General features: G+C 41.5%; 1 protein-coding gene across 1 annotated transcript; it reads left to right on the plus strand.

The window, feature by feature from the left end:
* Positions 1-2,385: 2,385 nt before the first annotated feature.
* On the plus strand, positions 2,386-2,880 carry LOC138892467 (uncharacterized). The gene has a single exon (XM_070176186.1). The coding sequence runs from the start codon at positions 2,386-2,388 to the stop codon at positions 2,878-2,880; it is 495 nt and encodes a 164-aa protein (XP_070032287.1).
* Positions 2,881-14,514: the final 11,634 nt, after the last annotated feature.

Raw genomic sequence — 14,514 nt, forward strand, 5'->3', positions numbered from 1 at the left:
TTGTAAATAGATCAAAGTGGCTAAGATTTCAAAACATTCTATTAATTTAAGGAAGCTCAAGGCAAGGTATGTTGGCTAAACTTCTCTCTTGGAAATAAATCCCATGATGTTCGTGTAAGTTCCGAGTTGTTCATTTTAAACTTGCTATTCTGAATAAGATTGGTGTCGAAAGGTATATATATATATATATATATATATATATATATATATATATATATATATATATTTAAAATGTGTTTCGAATATTCTTATAATATTATGTTGATTCTTCGGGAGCGTGTTCAAAGCATGAGTCATGTATTAAATTGTTGTGACTTCAAGTCAAGTTCAAATGGAAGCTGTTATGCTAAATTGTGTAAGAAATATCCATGTGTCTAACACCCTTACTTGCTCACATGTATATTTAAAGTCTTAATTTGAAAAGCCTTGTTGTTGATTATACATGATGAAATTTGAAAGTGAAAGAAGGGAGCATGAAATATGATGTGCGGCCAACGTGCCAAGAATGATATTGCGTTATGGCCATTGGAGCCAATGAAATGAATGATATGTAAAAGATTATGAAATGATTGGTAAATCCTTTAAATACTAAATGTTTTGGGAGTATCATTTAGTCACCGAGGAAGGGTAAGTCCAAATAACCTAACCCCAAAACTACACGTACCGGTGTAGGAATGATTGAGGAGTAAATCCCCGTGTTAATATGACGAGGTTGTTTCCCTTTTATATAAGATGAGATTGATGTGTTGAGATATTTCCCCTTAAATGGGATGATGTGATGTCATGTCGACCAACAGGGCATTGTGGTGAGACGGCATAGCCGATCGGACTGAGATTGGATGTCATACCGCGCACATGGTGGTATTGTTAGTGGATGTCTTAGGGTGAGACAACTTAGCCGATCGGGATGAGATCGGACTCCGTGCTAAACACACGGTGGTGTATCGGTGCTAAATATCTCCCAACTTAAAAGGATTGAAACTTACTTGAAATTTAATTTTCCCCTAACTTGACACCTTGTTAATGTTTGAGTCTCTTATTGATTTCATGTTTCCTTCTCCGTTTACTGTTACTCGTTCTATTAAGAGGGTGTTTAGTTTTAAATACTAGTATTATTCCATATGTACTAACGTCCCTTTTGTCAGGGGCGCTGAATCTTTAATGGATGTAGGTGGTTCCATAGCAAGTGGTACTGATCAGTGATAGCAGCACACCCTCTCCTCGGCTGAATTGGTGAGCCCCACTTCATTTCGGGTCCTGTATCTCTTGTCCTTTGTACATAGCATTTTGAGGTATAGCCGGGGCCATGTTGTCGGCACTGTCGTAGCACTCTTTTGTTTTTGTTAGAGGCTCCGTGGACATAGTGTGGGATGTATCTTGTTTTGGGAAAGTAAATTAAAATTGTTGTAATTGTATCGCATGTTCCACTTCAACTACGATCGTATAGTGCACTATTTTGGAGATTTGTTAATGACGTAGCTAACGGGAATGAACTGGTGTTATTCACATGACCTTTTACTATCTAATTAATGAAATGTATCTCCTCTTTATTAATAGGTGAATTGGGTAGATGGCATTGTGCAGGCTTGCTCGACCGAGGTATCTCAGTTGAGTGCCGGTCGCGCTCCCCGAGGTCAGGGCATGACAAGCTTGGCATTAGAGCCTAAGGTTTTAAAGTGTCCTAGGATGTCTCTGAGCCGTGTCTAGTAGAGTCTTCATATCGGTGTGTTGTCGACCACATCTATAATTAGGAGGCTACTTGGGCATTTAGAAATAACACATTTATTTGATGTTCTAGATCATGCGATAAAGCTGATTATAAGATTGTTCCTCCTTTAACTCGTGCATTGCTCTGATTTTCAGTACATGGCACCTAAGAAGAAGGGAAGAACTGGTCAAGGGGCCAATGCCACCCCAGGAGTGGCAGTTGATTCTATACCTGATGATGTGGGTGAGGACCCGAGGGGAGAGGATATTCCCTTGGCTACTACACTGGATGATTCTACTACTCCTGATCCGACTACACCAATGCCTACTCCTACTAAGGGTGTAGCTATTCCACCTCCAGCCCCAGCTTCCGATCCCGGTGTTTCTGATGGGGACCTTAGGGGAGCCACATAGATGTTGGCTCAGATAGTGGCTTCACAAGCCCAAAGATCGAATGTTGCACCTGCATCTTCTAGCCAGCAAGGGGATTCTGCTAGTTCCGAGGTGAACAGATTTCTTCAGCTAGATCCTCCGGTATTCACAGGTGCTGATCTTGAGGACCCCCAGGACATTATTGATGAGATGCACAAGACCATCTGAGTTATGCGTGCTACTGAGATAGAGGGAGTGGAGTTGTCCTCCTACCACCTGAAAGGGGTGGCCTATTCTTGGTTTGAGATGTGGGAGGACTCCCATGAGGAGGGGAGCCCTCCGGCAAGGTGGAGTGAGTTTGCCAATGCCTTCATCGACCTTTTCTTTCCTGCCGAGACTAAGGAAGCCCGTGCCGCCGAGTTTGAGAGTCTGAAACAAGGTAGTATGAGTGTGTGGGAGTATCATATGAGGTTCGCGTGCCTGTCCAAGTATGCTATATACATGTTGCCCACTATGGAGGCTAGAGTGCGCCGGTTTGTACAGGGCCTTAGCCCCTTGGTTATGAATGAGGCTTCTACAGTTGCCTTGAATTATGATATAAACTATGGTAAGATAGTAGAATTTGCTAAATCCAAAGAGACCCGCAAACTAAAGAATAGAATGGAGCGAGAGGGTAGCAACAAGGCCCGTTCAGCGGGCAACTTTAGTGGTACTTCTGGTGGTGGTGGTGGCAGGTCGTCATTTAGGAGAGGGTCATTAGGGCCATCCCAGTCCTTTGCTCATTCTTCGGTTAGTGCATAGCCATCAGGGCCCAGTCAGTAGCAGTGAAGTCATTTTAGGCCCAGCCATGGCAACAGGGGATCCTACAGTATGGTCAGCGTCGTAGGAGATTTCAGCAGCAGTGGAGGCCCCCATGCCCTAGGTGTGGAAAGATGCACTTTGGGGCCTGCTTCATGGACCAACCCATATGCTACGGGTGTGGTATCAGAGGTCACATTCAGAGGGATTGTCGTTCGTCTCGCTAGAGTGTGGGCAGGGATACGACACAGCCAGCCAGCTTTGCAGCCACTACATCCACAACATCTCCTCTGGCTAGAGGCACTCTAGCACCCGCAGGGCGTGGTGCAGCTAAGGGTGGTGCACAGAGTTTGGGAGGACCTAGCCTTTCTATGCTATGAATGGTCTCCATAGTTCTAAGGTTTCTCCAGATGTCGTCATAGGTATATTGACTATCCAATCTCATGATGTATATGCCGTTATTGATCCCGGTTCCACTTTGTCATATGTCACTCCTTATGTTGCTATGGAATCTGGGATAGAACCAGAACAACTTCATGAGCCGTTCTCTGTATTTACTCCGGTTAGTGAGTCTATTATGGTCGCGTGGGTTTATGGGGATTGTGTTTTCACGATGCGTGGTCGGGATACCATGGTTGATCTTGTTGAATTGGGGATGGTTGATTCTGATGTAATAATGGGGATGGACTGGCTTTATTCATGTTTTGCTAAGCTTGATTGCCGAACCATGACCGTTAGATTTGAATTCCCAAATGAGCCGGTTATTTAATGGAAGGGGGATGATGTGGTGCCGAAGGGTAGGTTTATTTCTCACCTTAAGGCCATGAAAATGATCAACAAGGGATGTATTTACTAATTGGTCCGAGTTACGAACACCAATGTTAAGGCACCTACACTTGAGTCTGTGCTTGTTGTGAATGAATTTCCATAGGTCTTTCCTGGTGAGCTCCCTAGGATTCCACCAGACAGGGAGATTGATTTTGGAATCGATGTGATGCTAGGCATGCAACCTATATCCATTCCGCCCTATAGAATGGCACCGGCAGAATTGAAGGAACTAAAGGAGCAATTGAAGGACTTGTTAGAAAATGGTTTCATCCGGCCGAGTATGTCTCCTTGGGGCGCACCGGTTCTCTTTGTAACAAAGAAATATGGGTCACTGAGAATGTGTATCGACTATCGGTAGCTCAACAAGGTCACGGTCAAGAATAAGTACCCACTGCCAAGGATAGATGACTTGTTTGATCAATTTCAGGGTGCTACATATTTCTCCAAGATTGATTTAAGATTCGGGTATCACCAATTGAAGATCAGGGAGCAGGATATTCTGAAAATAACTTTCAGAACTCGGTATGGGCACTTTGAATTTCTGGTAATGTCTTTTGGGATAACAAATGCCCCGGCAACATTCATCGATCTTATGAACTCAGTTTTCAAGTCGTTCCTTGACTCTTTTGTGATAGTGCTCGTTGACAATATTCTAGTATATTCACGAAGTCTAGAGGACCATGCCGACCATCTCAGGGCAGTTCTGCAGACCCTGTATAAGCACCAGTTATATGCGATATTTTTGAAATGTGAATTTTGCTTGAATCGGTCGCATTCTTGGGTCATTTTGTCTCTAGAGAAGGAATTAAGGTTGATCCTCAGAAGATTGCAGTTGTGAAGAATTGGCCTAGACCCTACAACTCCAATAGAGATTTGCAGTTTCTTGGGCCTAGCCGGGTATTACAGGAAATTTGTGGAGGGGTTCTCCACTCTTTCCTCCCCGTTGACTGCATTGACATAGAATGCGGTGTAGTTCCGATGGTCAGATGCTTTTGAAAGGAGCTTCCAAGAGTTGAAATCGAGATTGACTATGGCACCGGTGTTGACCCTACCAGAGGGTACAAATGAGTTTGTGATATATTGTGATGCTTCAAAGATCGGACTTGGGTGCGTATTAATGCAACATGGCAAGGTGATAGCTAATGTCTCTAGGAAACAGAAGAATCATGAAAAGATTTATCCAACACATAACTTAGAGCTCGCGGCGGTGGTCTTTGCATTGAAGATTTGGCGTTATTATTTGTATGGGGTCCATGTGGATATATTCACGGACCATAAGAGTCTTTAATATATTTTCAGATAGAAGAAATTGAATCTGAGGCAGAGAAAATGGCTTGAGTTACTCATGGATTACGACATTAGTTTCTATACCATCCGGGGAAGGCTAATGTTGTGGCGGATGCTCTTAGCCAGAAATCTATGGGAAGTTTGGCTCACTTAGAGGCATATCAAAGGTCGATAGCCGAGGAGGTTCATCGGTTGGATAATTTGGGAGTCATCTTGCGGACTCTAGTGAAGGAGGGGTGATTGTGCAGAACAAGGCTGAATCATCGCTTGTGGTGGAGGTCAAGGAGATGCAATACAACGATCCATTATTGGTACAATTGAAAGAGGGGATTCATAAACATAATACCACGGTTTTTTCTCTTGGCGTGGATGATGGTACACTAAGGTACCAAGGGCGACTATGTGTTCCAAATGTGGATGGCCTCAGGGAAAGAATCATGACAGAGGCTCACATTTCTGTATATTTCGTGCACCCGGGCTTTACAAACATGTATCATGATCTTAAGGAAGTCTACTGGTAGAATGATATGAAGAGGAATGTAGCAGACTTTGTGACAAGATGTCTAAACTATCAGCAAGTGAAGGCCGAACACCAACGGCCTAGTGGGCTGGCACAGAACATAGAAATTCTGATGTGGAAATGGGAGATGATTAATATGGACTTTGTGGTAGGACTACCTCACACTTCTCACAAGTTTGACTCGATTTGGGTGATTGTGGATAAACTCACGAAATCAGCACACTTTTTACCTGTTAAGGCTACCGACACAGTGGAACAGTATGCCCAGTTGTATATCAAGAAAATAGTCAGGTTGCATGGCACTCCAGTTTCCATCATTTTTTATCAGGGGGTACAGTTCACAGCTAAATTTTGGAAGAAATGTTAGCAAGGGTTGGGTACTCAGGTAAATCTTAGTACAGATTTCCACCCACATACCAACGGGCAAGCAGAGAGGACCATTCGGATACTTGAAGATATGTTGTGCTCTTGTGTTCTCGACTTTATGGGTAGTTGGGATGATCATTTGCCACTCATAGAATTTTCCTACAACAACAGTTACCATGCTAGCATTCATATGGCGTCGTTCGAGGCTCTATACGGTAGGATATATAGATCCCCCATTGGGTAGTTCCAGATTAGGGAAACGGAATTAATAGGTCCAGATATCATGCATCAGGCTATGGAGAAGGTTAATATCATTAAGGAGTGGTTGAAAACTACTTAGAGTCATCAGAAGTCCTATTCGGATGTTCGTCGTAGGGATTTGGAGTTCAAAGAAGATGATTGAGTGTTCTTGAAGGTTTCCCCCATGAAGGGTATAATGCAGTTCGGTAAGAAAGGGAAATTGAATCCGAGGTATGTCGAGCCATACAGAATCATTCGAAGGATTGGTCAGGTGGCTTACAAGCTTGAACTGCCTCCAGAGATGTCTTTAGTGCACCCGGTGTTTCATGTATCCATGTTGAACAAGGTGGTTGGAGATCTGACACTCATTGTTCGGGTTGATACTATTGATGTTAATGAAGAATTGACTTATGAAGAAATTCTAGTTGACATTCTTGATAGGCAAGTTCGAAAGTTGAGAAATAAAGAGATTGCCTCCGTGAAACTGTTATGGGGAATCCAACAAGTCGAAGAGGCCACCTGGGAAGCCAAGGAAGAGATGAAGAAGAAGTACCCTAATTTATTTGAATAGCCACGTAATTGTGTCCATGATGTTGAAAGCTAATTTTCTACAAATTATGTTTCCCCTGTACAGCTTATGTTGAGGTTACTCCTTCTTGATAATGTAATGTTTATGGCATTGTGGCTAGTGTTGATTCCATGTTGTTTTACATCGCTGTGTTATGGTTATGTTGTTAGGACTGGTTTTGGGATTCTCTAGCAGGTGGATAGGCCCAATTACAGAGGAGACTATAGCGAAATTTTTAAAATTTAGGGAGTTAGTCAAACATTTGGAACTATTGGTGTGTGAAATAGCAGCTGAGTCAAATTGGTTTATAATGGAGGATTTTGACCCTTATTCGAGGACGAATGATCTTAAGCAGGGGAGGATGTAAGGCCCCATAAAATTTCACCCAGAACCTGGGGTTTTGTGAAAAATGGCCCGCGGTACGGACTTTTTGGGTTGAACAGTGCGTTGGGAGTTGAAGAAAACATTTGGCAGAATAGGACATTTCTTCGGTCCGCTATGCTAACGTAGAATCACTCTGCGGACCGCAGATCCACCTCATAGTGAAGCAGAGAAATGGCCCATTTTTGGAGGTTGTTTTGCGGTCAATTATGCAGCCGCATAACCATTTTGCGGGCCGCACAATCCATCGCATACCCATCATGAACATTTCCGGAGGGGAGTTCTGCGGCGCATTATTGTAAGGCCCCGTTAAACAAAATCCTAATGATTTAATATTTTAAAGTGAGCCAACGATATTCGGGAATAACATATTCGAGTATTAAAGGAGACCCATGGGATAGAACCACATCATTTTGAAATGAAAATATGTGTTTAAGGTGTGTTGGAACATACTAAGGAGTTTTGTGAATGGCAAAAACTTGTGTGGAACAAGTTGGATACATTAAGTGGAAAGAATATTTCAATTAGCACAAGACCCATATTCAAACGAATAGAACTCCCACAATATAAAGACTTAGGTGGTGATATACCTATAAAATTAAATCCTCTGAGTCTAGTTTCCAATGCATCAAACCGTTTGTCATTTGGATATATCTACAGAAAGTTATGGCCATTTTACCGGACCTATGCCATATGCGCGCGCAGATGCGCATATTCGAGGGTATGCTGCATTGTGTACACGGCCATATGCGCGGTCACTTGCCCAAGTGCGCGACCACGCATGTAGGAGCCCTATAAATACCCCCAAGGCCGGGTAGAGAGAGGGGCTAAGTCATTTCTTTGAGCTAGGGCTTGCATATCAAGGGGAATCCACCCAACACTTCCCTCCCATGAACCAAGGTAATGTTTTTGGAGAAATTTTGAGTTGATTACTACTCCTAAATACTTATATTAACTAGGATTAATCTTGAAGATCCATAGATTTCCATTCAAATACCCAAATTGGTCAATAACACTACAAGTTGAGATTTTTAAGAGTCTCCCTACAAGAGGTATGTCTACCATCTCTAACTAATCTATGGTGATTAATTATGTATGAAATATGTGTTATGACTTATGGGATGGTGATTGAAAGCCACAAATGCCTTAACCTAGGTTGTGTTGGTATTGTAGAGATTGTAAAATGAATTAATTGATAACATTTATGGGTTGGGAGTGAAGTGTTGGGCATGCATGTGCTAATGGAAGTTGTGAGGTGAATCATTGGTGTGGAAGGTGGTTGTTAGGTGAAGAAATTCCATGGGAGGAGGTTGTAGAAAGATATGCACACTAGATGTTTGATAAAAAGTCTAAATGACTTAAAGTATAGGAATCTTGCTAATATTGGTGCAATTGTGTTGCATTGTTGTAGATTGAAGTTGTTTAGTGTGGTGGAACGTTGTAGTATTATTAAGGGAAGAATTCCGGGTATGTTGGCTAAACTCCTTTTTTTGAATTGAACCCCACAATGACCTTGTAAGTCCCGTGTTGCTCATTATAAATTGATTATTCCGAATAAGCCTTTTGTCAAAAGATATATGCATTCCATTTGTAGTCCAAATGTACTTGTTATGTTGAGTTACTATTTGAGAAGGTGATTAAGCGTAGGTTGTGTGTTAATATTTTATGATTTAAAAATGTGAGTCTAATGAAAACTAGCATGTCAAATAGTGTAAGAAATCACATGTGCCTAAGACCCTTAATTTTGTTAGTTGCTCAAATGTGTATTTAAAGTCTTGAGTATAAATACCTTGTTGTTGATAATCTATAAGTATGCTTTAAAGTGAGAGAAATGGGTTGGAGATATAAAGTGTGGTCAACGTGCCAAGAATGAAGTTATACTTGTGGCCAATGGTACCGAAAAAATGAAATAATGTGAGAAAGGTTATGAAATAGGCCTTGATTCAACTGTCCCAAATTGAATTTGAAAAATAGATGTGCCTAAAAGCTTATGTGCTCAGGACATGCCCAAATGTGGTTGTCTTAATTAATGCTATGCTTTGTAAGTATTTCCAATGTGTTTTGAGCTCCTATATGTTCATGAGTTGAAATTGTGTATTGCCCTTTTTGGGAAAAAGTATTTCAAGAATGAATGATGTGTTAAAGATTTTCTATTGTCACTTAATTATGTTATACCCCATTCTAGGGAAGAAAACCTTGTATGAAATCAATGTAATCAAACACTTATTTCTCATATGATGAAACCTTATGAACCTACCCTCGCTAAGGACAAACGTGCCAAACGGTTGATTGGAAGAGAACCCCGTGTACAAACTATTATCATTTCGTGAAACTTGAGTTGTGGTGTTGTGATTACACCTCCACCTGCATATATTAGGGTGAGGCGGTAGGGCCGCTTTGTGTAGGGATTGTGGTATTGTGTTACACCTTCACCCGCATATATTGGGGTGAGGTGGCAGGCCCGCTTTGTGTAGATATTGTGGATTTGTGCTACACCTCCACCCGCATATATTGGGGTGAGGCGGCAGGGCCGCTTCATGTAGGGATTGTGGTATTGTGAAGCACCTCCACCCGCACACATTGGGGTGAGGCGGCAGGGCCGCTTTGTGTAAAGGTAGTTATAGAGGATCCCCGACTTAAGAATTTATAAATGTTATTGAAAGCTTTTAATAAATTTGATGTGGCTTTAACGGCTAACTAAGCCTTTTATTATTACCATGATTCATCATATTCATGTTGTATTTCTAAGTCCTTAAATAGGTGTTTTGGTTTTCATACTAGTACTATTCCATATGTACTAACGTCCCTTTTTGGCCTGGGGCGCTACATCTTCAATGGATACAGGTGGTTCGTCAGCAGACGGTTTTGATCCTCATTAGCAGTTACTCTCTATACATTAGATTTTGGTGAGCCCTACTCTGTTCCGAACTTCATGTCATTTGATATTGTACTTTATGTTTTGAGGTATAGCCGAGGCCTTGTCGCCGACACTTCCATACAACTCTTCGGTTGTACTTAGAGGCTTCATAGACATAGTGTGGGTTGTATGGTGGTGTTGGAAGAGTCAACTAGATATGTTTTATTTGTATCGCACGTCCCATTTCAAACAATAATTTTGTATATATATATTTTGGGAATTATGAAAGAAGTAACCGTTGGTGATGGAATTGGAATTGTTCATGAAGTCTTCTCATGTTCAATTGTTGATATATATATATATATATATATATATATATATATATATATATATATATATATTCTGTTTATTCATGGGTGAGTTGGGTAGAAGGTATTGTACAGGCTTGCTTGACCGGGGTATCTCGGTTGAGCGCCAGTCGCGCTCCCCAATGTTGGGGCATGACAAACTTGGTATCAGAGCCTATGGTTTTAAAGTGTCCTAGGATGTCACGGAGCCGTGTCTAGTAGAGTCCTTCTTATCGGTGTGTTATCGACCACATCTATAATAAGGAGGCTACTTGGACATTTAGGAATTTCACCTTTCTTTGATACTCCAGATCGTGCGATAGAGCTCAAGATAGGAAGCTAATTTCCTCGTCATGTCTCATTTTCCAGATGAGTAATCCACGAGTTCGAAGCAGCAATGAGGGAATGACCTTGGCATTGAATTTGGGGGAGACTACACGAGAGTTCATTGGGAGAATGTGTCGAGCGGTAGAGGGATTGGAAGAATTTGTTGATAAGGGAAGTGTCCTTGTTCCTATTAATATCACCACGCCACCAAATCATGTGGTGAGGGCACCTAAGAAACGAAAGAGGGTTGTTGGTACCAATGAGCCAACTTGTGTGGTTTGTATGAAGCGCCACTTGGGGAGATGTTGGATGACTCTTGAAATATGTTTTGGTTGGGGAAAGAAGGGGCACAAGAAGAACAAATGCCCTAGGTTGGGTACACCCATTCCGGTCTACCCGATGTACGGGAAGGAACATTTTGCATCATGTTGTGAGTATCCTCAGGAGCGTGTTAACGGTGGTAAGCTTGGGAAATTCCAAAGGCCTACACAGCAAACTTGTATAGAGATTGTTACTCCCATCGTGAAGACTTGGAGGAAGGATAAGGGGGATGCTTATGATGTATGCAAAAAGGGTAAATATCTGGTCAGTGGGGCGAGTCAGTTTAGTGGACCTCATCCCCGTTGCATGAAGTACTGGGAGGAACAACTTGTCATAGTTCTATATATGTTCCCAAAGTGAGGCCTAGAGATTGGCTAAAAGCTGGAGGAAAAGGAACAGAAGAGTCGCATAGGCACACATATAAGGATAAAGTCGTACAAGATGAATGACAGAAGGTCGCAATAATTACGAGGTTGGAAGGATTCAGACCAAAAGTCATGGTGTCAGAAGAGGCCTAAAGGGGGGAATGCCCTGGCCTATGGATTTATTCATAGAACAATTGCCTAGATGGAAAGGCCAGAAATAAAGTATTTATGAGAGCAATAGGTTATGAGACTGATAAGTGCACCAGTCAACATTCGAGGACGAATGTTCCAAAGGGGGGAATGATGTTACAACCCATGTTTTCGTACGTATGAGTCGTCATAAGTCAATTGATGTAAGCTCAGAAGTGAAATCATATTTGAAAAGTTTGCAAAGTAAGTTAATCATATTACCTCGGAGGTTACAAATATTAAAGATCATTAACAACAAGTACAAAGATGGTTGGAAGTTTCACAAGCTAAAGGAATTGAAAACAAATAATGTTTCGTCGAAAGTCGACAAATTGGGAATGTTATAACATGTACTTTTGGAGTGAGACCAGGGTGTTTAAATTGATAAGTAGGTTATGTTATGAGTTATGTTAGTCGTATGATAGTCGTGTGTTATGTTTTGAAGTCAAGCGAGTGGTGGAACAAAAGTCGATGAAAGTCATCACAAGTTACGTTCATAAGTTTTACAGAAACTTTGGGTCAAATGTAACTGCAATTTTCTCCCAATATACTTAGATTTATGGGGTGTTCCACACATCAAATTAAAGATCTATGAGTCTATTTTCCAACGCATTAAACCGTTTGTCAATACGACATCGGAGTAGAGAGATATGGGCATGTTTGCGATACTGCGCAAGCTGCTAGGTGACAAGTAGGTGTGTCACCTACTTGCTTAAATGAAAGCCCAAAAATGGGCCATTTCGGGTCGTCCAAAGAGGCCTTTTAAAGGCCTATTTTCTTCATATATTAGACTTAAAATAGAGCATAATAATCAGACATAAGCTCTACAAACAAATCCTCCCAAAAATTTCCCACAAACCCTAATTGATTTTCTCTCCCTTTCAAGTTCTAATTGGAGGTAAAACCTAGAGTTTGAAGAACCAAGATAGGAGCTGAGTTATCCAACAAATAAGGTGAGTTTACTGCTCTCTTTCATCCATTTTGTCTGCTGTAAATTCATGGTAAGTCGTTCTATACTTGTAAGAACTCACGGGACGGTGATCGGAAGCCGTGAGTTCGAGTTATTCACTTGTAGCGGACTGTTTTGTGGACTGTTTTGTTGTGCTGTTGGGCAGCATCTTTTACTACTGTTTTGTGAGAGTTTTGGAGGAGGAAGGGTGTGGAGAAACACCACATAAATGCAGGATGTTGGGCTGGTCGTTCATCGTAACAATTTCGGGTTGTTGACACTACTACGGTGGTCGTTTTGTGTATGAAGCGATTGGGGTGTGTTGGGCTGTTTTGTAGTATTGTATGGTATGCATAAGGTTGGAAACTAATGTATATATGTTCTTATTGTTGTTTTTGGTGTTGTGGTGTTATCTTGAATTTGGAAGAAGTAAGGATTATAGGGGAGATGCTGTCCGTTTTAATACAAAATAAGCTTGTCGTTCGTTGTGCGTTAGTTGTACCTTTCGTAACTTAATGATAGTATTATTATCGTTGTTGTAGATTAAGGTGAGAAGAGGTGAGTTCAAGTTGGTGATTGGAAATATTGTGATAAGGTATGTTAAGGCTAAACCTTTCTTCATTTTGGCATGATCCCGTAACTACATGAGTTTGATAACGAGGCATAAAGAGAAGTTCGTATTCCTGAATTTATTCACATTATCCTAATCTCCGAAGTTACAGTATTCTCCCTTATCGAGACTTCATATTCAGTTTAGTATTGTCTTATTTCATCTAAGAGAGCAGAGAGTATATATATATATATATATATATATATATATATATATATATATATACAATGTTACAGTATGTTTACCACCATCGAGCTATAATCGATGGGCAGGCCCCTATTGGGCAACCACTGATCAGATGGTAAGTATATACCGAGCCTACTGTGGCCGAGCGCCTATGAGCGAGCCCAGAATGGCCGAGATACAGAGCCTAGTATGGCCGAGCGCCTATGAGCGAGCCTACTACGGCAGGGCAGTTACACATACCGAGCCTTATAGGGCCGGACAACTTTTTTACATACTATATGGAGAGAGTTGAGTCAGTATCAGCAGGTAAGCATATATTCAGATTATTTTTGACTCCCAGTTACATTTCGTTATTATATCATCAATTCAGTTTCAGCTTTCAGTTATTTTGTTGCCTTACATACTCAGTACATTATTTGTACTGACGTCCCTTTGTTGGGGACGCTGCATTTCATGCCTGCAGGTCCTGATAGACAGCTGGATAGACCTTCCCAGTAGACAGAGCCAAATATCAGCTTGGTTGGTAAGCTCCACTTCCCCGGAGTTACCAGGTCTAGACCTTGGAGTCTGTTATATATATACAGGTTTGATGGGTAGGTCGAGGCCCTGTCCCGACCATGATACAGTTCAACTATCTCTAGAGGCTTGTAGACAAGTCCTGTATAGTTTGTATAACAGTAGATGTTCACGGCGGCCTCCTCAGTCTGTACATTTATATATATATATATATATATATATGAGTTTTTGGGTATGTTTACCCCTTAGATGAGACAGACGATATTTTTAGATGATTCAGAATATGGTCTCATCGGCGTAGGTTGAGGGTTATTCCTCTAGAGTTCACAGTTACAGAGTGGTACGCTCGGGCCGAGTATGGTACCGGGTGCCGGCCACGTCCCTTCAGGTTTGGGGCGTGACAAACTTGGTATCAGAGCAGTTCTATCCTAGGGAGTCTACAAGCCGTGTCTAGTAGAGTCTTGTTTATGGGTGTGTTGTGCACCACACTTATAAGCAGGAGGCTACAAGGCATTTAGGAGTCTGCTACCCTTCATTCAAATCCAAATCGTGCTATAGAGCTGAGTCATAAGAGTTCGAGCCAAAGCTTATGTTTGCTAATGATATAGCGATGCTTTCAATTAGAAAAATTATAACTAGTTAAAGGGCTAATACAACAGCATATAAAAGCATTAGTAGAGAGAGAATTTTTGATTACGTGGCCCTGTTTGAGACCCTATTAGATCGTGCTTACCATATGTGCAAATTTCCCATTTACCCTAAGACGGGAATATCCAACAT

This window comes from Nicotiana tomentosiformis, chromosome 5 (assembly GCF_000390325.3).
Source record: "Nicotiana tomentosiformis chromosome 5, ASM39032v3, whole genome shotgun sequence".
NCBI lineage: Eukaryota > Viridiplantae > Streptophyta > Magnoliopsida > Solanales > Solanaceae > Nicotiana > Nicotiana tomentosiformis.

Coding starts and splice junctions, on each gene's coding strand:
- LOC138892467 (XM_070176186.1), top strand. CDS start 2,386: ATGTGGGAGGACTCCCATGAGGAGGGGAGCCCTCCGGCAAGGTGGAGT.